Raw genomic sequence first — 8,041 nt, 5'->3', positions numbered from 1 at the left:
CAGTCTGTACATAGCCTCACATACATGCATACATACATACACGACATAAACACAAGATAGACATCCAAAACAGCACATAGAACTACACTAACACACAGGCTGCACTGTGGCACATTGTCAACACTGATTTTTTAAAACATTTCAATGATAGACTTTTCTTAGACATCAAACAAACAATAGAAAGAACGTACCATTGATACTCCTGTCTCTGTTGCAACAGCCAATTAAAAAACAACATTTAATCAAAGGAGCAAGTTAATTTGCAATCAGTAATCAAGCATATTACTGAAGGGCTATTAAAAATAAGAATAATAAAAGTGTAGTATTTATCATTAGGGAATATTCGGCTTCCTTTAATATGAAAATATCTACATCACAACTACCCATCAGCCAGTTTTTCAGATTGAGGAGGGTGTGTCATGCTCGTTTCATACATTTTCATCCAAAGTGTTAATGTCGTACTGAAGTCCAGCGCTTTTTCTGGGGCATTGTTCAGCAGTTGTGTAACCGTGTGTGTCCAGGCTAAGTGAGACATACAAAACAATTCAAATGTTATAAAAGCAACTGAGTACAGTTTCAGATAGTAAAGAGCTACAGTAGTACGCAAAGCAAAACAGTTGTCAGTCATCTAGGCACACTTTGGCGCCTGTCATTAATAAGAGCCACACTGTGGCAATGTAGAATCTTGTGCAAGGGTGTATTTAATAAGGTATTGTTTATTATTAATCGTTACCAAAGTAAATGTGACAAATTAATCATGATATGGTATGATTTTGCTGATACGAACAATATTTGATCCATCTTTTATTCTACTTTTATGCAAATTGTTCAAATACATTTTCCCTTAATGTATGAAATCTGTATCTCCCCTGTCCCATGTGCATCCCAAACCCCTTCTCCTATGTGCAAACACACATACACGTGTACCTTTCAAGAGTACTTGTACAGGTTTGTGGCCTTGGCTGCCGGAGGTTGGGCTGCAGGACCTTGGCAGAGAGGACGCAGCCTAAGCAAAGGTAAAAACGTCTCATCACTCTAGCAGTAGTTGGTGTGTGTTTCTGTGTATTACCAGACCAATATGTAGCCAGATATGGTTATAATATCATAACAGTAATTCACACTCGCATTTATGCATGTCCTCACACACACACACACACACACACCATGTGTAGTTGTAGTACACAAGCACAGTACACACTGTACACAGTAACTGCAACAGTATCATTGTTACTTTCTATCTGACATTATCTGATACACTCTAGTATTGTGAGAGAATGATGAGGCTCTTAAGTATCCCAAAGCCTCAAGTATTAGCATGCTGTGTGTGTGCGTGAGTGTGTCTGAGAGAGTGTGTGTTCCTCTTTACCTCTATGTTTGCTCGATGTGCTGTATAATCTGTCTTGGAATTACCATTTCCTTTACAAAGTCCCTAACAAAATATGGGATATTGCCCTGATTGACTGAAACCGAAACATGTTTTACTGATGCATTTTGACACGTTCAACAAGGAGTAAATATTCCCTCAGGCTGACTTTGTTCAGGACTGTTTCTCTTTGTTAAAATATTTTGATGTAAAAACCACTACTATGTTGTACAGTGTGTGAGACTAATCCAAAGCCAGTGATATTACATGTGCCTGACGGTATGAGAGATTGATAAGGGCTCTATAAAGGGCATCCCAGTAAAAGGCTGTTAACCCAGAATGGCCTATGTGGTCCCTGGTGTAATATAAAGCTGCTCGTTAGTAGTGAACGATACACTGGCAGGTCTCAGTATACCATGCTATGACCAGAGGAGGAAGTGCTAAAACATTAAGAACTGAGGGGAAAGAGGCAGATGGAGGACAAGGACTGGGAGGAAAGGATGGGGGAGGTAGAGAGATTCAAAAAAAGGGGAGGAAAGGATGGATGGCCAGAAGGCACGGGGTGGGAGGAGATGTAAGGAAAGATGAGTTAATGAAAGGAAGAAGAAAATTATAGATAAAAGCTGGAAGAGTGGAGGTTGTAAGAAAAAAGAAAGTTACTCTAGTCTGCTTTTGGTCTATGTCCAGGATAAGTGAGGGAGGGGATAGATGCAAAGGCAGATGGAAGGATGGATGGAGACAGAAAATGAAGGTGGTTGAGGCAGTGAGATAGACAGCGAAGAAATAGAGGGAGGGTGGAAAGGAGCTGGACCATCCTGAACTACTGAGGGTGTCAGAGAGAGAAAGAAGGAGAGTGCTACAGAGAAGGAGGGAGGCTGATTGCTGTGAAATATAGCCCAGAATGAATGGCTGGCTGTATTAAATCAGTGCTGAAAAAGTTACTACTCTCATAAATACTATTTATGCTAATGGTGAGGTATGATTTACTGGGCCTATTAAAACACAGAGAGATGGGGAATGCTTTTTCTTTAACCTCATGTGCTCTCGACCTGTTGTTTTGCTTTCTTTTTTTTATATTTTCCTGTTTTTGCTTTTATTTTATTTTATTTATTTTGACATATTTATTATTTATTTCTTTCATTTTTGGTTCTTTGGTTCTTTTGTCTTTATTGAGTATGGCTTTGTTTGATTATAGTATGTGTTTTATTTATTTATTGCCCCTTATAGTTATTTATCTCTTTCTATGTTTTGATCCACAGTATTCTTCTCTTCACATTCTCTTTCATCTTGACTTATTTTGCCTCCCCCTCTTTCTCTAGTACCAAGTTCTGTACCACCTCCTACTACAGTGCAGAGCTTGAATGGCTTCAGTGCCAAGGTGAGCTGGTTGCCACCCACTGGCGACATCAGAGGGCTGATTGACAGATACGAGTTGAAGGCCTACAATAGAGACCAGCCGGAGCTACCACCTGTCAAAGCCACGTACCTGGCAAATGGAAATTTCACAGGTAAAACTCACACAAACCCTTGATGGTCTAATATATTTGTACATTCAGCACAAATATTAAATATATACAGTACATTGTGAGATATGCCGTGCAGCCTCACCGAGGGCACCAATGACATGTAGCAGGGTGAGGTAGGAGAGCTATCCCTTTTCTGAACAACAAAAAAACTTTCGTTTTGAGCCAGCCAACATGGATGATTGATGATAAATTTAACTTAACTTGCAGCCATTGTCCTATTTAACTTATTGTAGCAGGTTTCCTGCCACCTTCTTGGGGAGCTGTAAGGTTCCACTTACTTTCCTACAAACACACATACACACACACTGTCCCAGGCAACCCTGTTAATGTCTCCTTGGCAAGTCCCCAGCTTTAGGAGACTGTCTCCATTTGGAACAAGACACTCAGGACTACCCCAATGATGTCATACTCTGGCATTGGTCCTTTCTTCTCTCTCTCTTTCTGTTGCTCACTTTTCGATCTTCCCTCACTTCATCTTTTATGATGATGATGATGTCTGCGTCCGCTGCTGCTATTCGTCCCTCCTCTCATCCACTCTTTCATGTCTCCAGGCAAATATGAAGATGAGCTCTCTGTCTCCGTCTTTCTCAGCGTCTCTCTCGCAGCTCCCCATTCCCTCCCTCTCTCTTTGCCAGACATTAAGTCCACCGTGATAAGGCTTCTTGTTAATTTATGATGGCCCCGACACCTGACTACGGAATTACACCAACGGCTAAAAAACACAGAAAGCAAATGAGGGTGTAATGGCAGCGGAGTGGGGCCCTGGACCCTAATTGAATTAAAAGACATAGGTAACAGAGAGAGAGAGAGAGAGAGAGAGAAAGGAAGAAAGAGAGAGGAAAAAAAGAGACAAGTACAGGGTGACTGGACACAGAGGGTGAGGAGAGTTGGAGGGGGTGGAAGAGAGGGGATGTAAAAGAATGACTTAGGAAATACGGAAAGTAGTGGAGAGGGCAGAGACGTCTAGGACAAAAAAACATCAGAGAGAGACGACTGAAGCTTTACAATTAGAATAGACTCTCGTTGTTTGCCAAACGCAGTAAGTCTGCTTAGCAACAGTGGCACATAGAAACAAGTTAAGAATTTAGATTGCGCTATTGAAGAATGCTGATACGTACTTCAGTGACAACAGCTTCACACTAATAAGAGACAGTAAAGGGCATTTAGTCAGATTAGGCAGGGTTGGCACAAAGGAGTGTTAGGTTCACAGTTTTTCTTTCTTTAAACTCACATGCCCATATGTACATTACAAAAATGCATTATTCAGTTTATTCAAGCTGATGTGAGGCTTCAACAGTGTGGGTTAGCAAACTCAAATGGGTATCTTCCATCTTTTTGAACAAAGTTGCCTCTTTATGTTCTCTTTCTGTCTGTGCTCTCTGCCTCACTCCCTTCTCCTCCTCCTCCTCCTCTCCAGGTGTGCTGCCGGGTCTCACTCCATCCACTCGATACATTATCACTGTAAGTGCCTGTAGTCCTGTTGGCTGCACTGAGAGTCTTCATAATGACAATGGTGATAATGATTTGAGATCAAGCCTCACAACCCCGGAGGAAGGTAAGTCTGTAAAGCACAAACACACACACTTATATTTATATATACATACACATCTGTACAGTCATGAGCAGAACTTATGTCTTTCTCTGTCCCCTACCAGTAGCACTGATTTAAGACTGTTTCTGCATCTGAACACACTCAGATACACTTCTAAACACCCTCAGACACTCTCATCATGTCTCTTCAGTGAGATTTTTAGCTCTTAAGAAGAGAGGAGAAGCAAGACAAGAATGAGGGACAGTCAGAATGAAATAAATAGCAGCTGAGAAGGGAGAAGAAGATGTAAAGTAAAATGGCCGGGAAGGCTAAGACTATCTGCTGCGCAAATGACTGAAAAGCACATAGTAACGTTTTTCTTAACTGGGGAGGTCATGGAGGGAAGAATACATGTATAAGTAGAGAGGAAGTGGAAGAGGAAAAGAAAGATTTTTCTTCATATGTTAGTCGCTACATTAATCTGAGTTGGACTAACTGGCCTTGTTGGGAAGATAATGTGACGGCAGGGGTCAGTGCAGAGACAGCACAAATCAATCTGAAGTAAAAGAAAAAAACTGATTACTGTATTGATTCTCACTGAGCGCAGAGTTAAGACACTCAACCATCTTACGAAGACTTGAGACAGAACTTATTTATAACTCTGTTTTGCCAAAGTCTATTTTTCAAACAGACAAAACCGTATACACACATTTTTACTCACTTCTCCATGGCACACAGGCACATTTTGTCACCTTCTTTACTAGGTCAAGGAACATAAAATTGTATTTTCTTCTCTAGACTCTGAAGTGTTTTGAACAGCAATCCAAATATATGTTGATGTGTAGCATCATATGACATTTTACATTTCATGTAGAGAATTTTAAATCTGTGACATCGGATGTAAAAGACTTATAAGAAGTATAAGCTTGTGTTTAGTTTAAGGCATATACCTTTAATGTAATAGTATTTTAATTTTGAATATATTTGTTGCATTTTTGCATTATTATTAGGTAATTTTCCTGGTTCATTATAAAATATATTCAATACAAAACTGTATATTGAAACTTAAATTGTTTTAAAAAATGTTTCCATTTCCATGCATCTTGGAAATCCTGGGAATTTAGAAACTAGTTTAGAAACACCTGGAAATTGAAAAATGGAAAATGACAAAATATCCTGGAAATAATCTATGCTGTCCTGGAAAACTTTAATCGTATTACAACCCCTTATTTAGATCGCCTACTTAAACCTGGGTGTATAAAACTTGACTGTTGGTAGGATAAGCTATCTACTTGTCATGAATCTGAGACACTATCATGTGTCTATCATGAACGCTGTCTCATTAAAAAGGAGAATAAAATGGAGTTAACCAGGCCTACCAGAAAATTCTAAACATTATGTGACTGTGAGCAAGTGCTGTGCTGTACATTTTTTTTCTCTTACAATTTCAGTTCCAGATGTTGTCTCTCCTCCAGCTGCTGTCTCATCCCCCTCAACTCTTTATGTTACCTGGGAACCTCCAGCAAGGTAATAACACAATACATAGTCTCACCTACGCATCTCCCTTCTCACATCCAAAACACTTTTTGTCTGTCATTGTTATGCTGTTCATAAACAAGTTTTAAGTTTTTACATAGGTAAATACACATCTCATCTTTTATCATAAAGCCATTACTGATGGACAACATGTTATTATAAATGTCTTTTCTAATCTGCTACTTCAAACAATATGAAGCAGTGTATTTTAGTAAATTAAACCGTACTTAAAACAAACGGAATGTTGCATAATAATGGCAATTGTATCACCTTTTATTTAGCATACATTTTTTCACCTTGAATAAAGATGTGAGTTTAAAATATGTTAAATGTAACAATAATATCACCCTCATTTAACTTTTTTTGTTCCAATGATAGGCCCAATGGAGGCATTACAGAGTACCTCCTCTATCACAACAACCAAATAGTCTACAGGGGGAAAGACAGACAACACAACATCACTGGTAAGAGAGAGAGAGGAGGGGGCGGGTGCATGTTTAGGGATGGGGCCTCGGTGTAAAGACAAACGGAAGAGTGAAGAAAAAGCAAAATGGAGTGGGGGATTAGCATTTGAAAGAGGAAAGAGCATCTCAGTCCTTACCAAGGGAATAGCACTTTGAAAAAGAACGCTAAACACATGCACACACACATGAAAATGAAGCAGCGGAGAAACAAAGAACACTAAACATTAGCGCATATGCATACACACACTTGGCTTTGAAAGCTTTCACTAAAGAGACTTAAAGAAGGTACGAAACACATGTCACACCACTGAGACTAGAGTGCTGCACCAGGATAGATACACACACCGAGACACAGAAACACACACACGTATGCACATACAAGATACACTCTTAATAGAGCATGTGCACACAAACGGTATGCAGGGATGTACATAGACTCACATACACATGAGAGTCATCCTATATGGCATTTTATATGAGCAGAATAGATTATCACTCATTTCGATTTTACACACACTCACATACTTAGCAAAACATCATACTGCCCAACACTGTATGCGTGTGTCTTTGTAAGTTAATGAATGCATGAGAGCACATATCATCCATGCTGGGTTAATAATGCCGAGTGTCTGATGTTCACAGTGATTGGAAGGATTATGGGCGTAGTAATTATACGGTATGTGCAAGAATAGATCGTGTTACAGAGGGTGAGATTGCAACAGTGAGACAGATGGAGAATAGTTTTGAGGCAGAAGATACAGACACTGAAAGACAAACAACAATTAAGAAACAGAGCTAAAAGGAGAGAGGGAGGGACACAGATGAATATTTCTGTAAAAAAAGAGACAGAATTCAGGGGTCGTTGTTAAATGAGGGTCAAAGTTGTGAGAGCAACTTAGTTTATGATGTTTGTTTTATGTGTTTGAGCCATAGCCTGTGCTTGTTCCTACTTTTATGCCTCTCTATCTCTTGCTGTCTTGGTGAATGTGTGTGTGTGTTTCAGGTCTTGGAGTGTATTCCACCCATGTCTTTGTACTGAGTGCATGCACTTCAGTGGGCTGCACCAACAGTTCACAAGTAACTATGCTGACCTCTCAGCTTCCTCCTGGGCCTCTACAAGCTCCAACTCTTACCCTACTTGACTCGCGGACTATTCTGGTAGAGTAAGTGCATGCGCACAGACACACACACTTGCACACGCACAGAAACATTTACACAATAGGCCTATATCTCAGTATTTGGTTCACTTATGTGAAGAAAAGTAAATGTAAAGTAAATTGTCTAATAGAGAAATGACCAAGCGCTAGGGACAACGCTGCATTTCTAAAAAAAAAAGAAGCCTATTAAGTCTGTATGATTGTAAAAAATGATAAAAACAAATATTAACAGAGAATTGTATAAAAAGTTCTCTAAACAGGAAATAATCTGCTCAAAATTCAGCCAAATCACTCGTTTTACACAAACTTCTTGCAGTTACTGAGTTAACTATTTGGGTTAATAATACAGTTTTGAAATTAATATGAAATATCCATAAAATATGTCACTTAGTCAGAGGTCATCAGTTTACTAAATGATAGAAAAGGGTCCCTTACAGAAAAAGGTTGGGAACCACTGCTGTACA

At 39.4% G+C, this 8,041-nt stretch overlaps 1 protein-coding gene across 1 annotated transcript in view; it reads left to right on the top strand.

Annotated features, from left to right (window-relative positions):
• Positions 1-8,041, top strand: part of ush2a (Usher syndrome 2A (autosomal recessive, mild)) — a 197,984-nt gene that overhangs the window by 84,302 nt on the left and 105,641 nt on the right. The window contains 6 exon segments of the mRNA XM_035652071.1: positions 936-1,016; positions 2,683-2,871; positions 4,307-4,444; positions 5,872-5,947; positions 6,335-6,420; positions 7,424-7,583. Coding sequence (XP_035507964.1) covers positions 936-1,016; positions 2,683-2,871; positions 4,307-4,444; positions 5,872-5,947; positions 6,335-6,420; positions 7,424-7,583 — 730 coding nt within the window.

The sequence above is a fragment of the Morone saxatilis genome, unplaced genomic scaffold, assembly GCF_004916995.1.
Source record: "Morone saxatilis isolate NCDOM2014 unplaced genomic scaffold, NCSU_SB_2.0 Contig11, whole genome shotgun sequence".
Lineage (NCBI taxonomy): Eukaryota > Metazoa > Chordata > Actinopteri > Moronidae > Morone > Morone saxatilis.
Note: the sequence above shows the minus strand (reverse complement) of the source record. Positions and strands in the feature narration are given on the sequence as shown.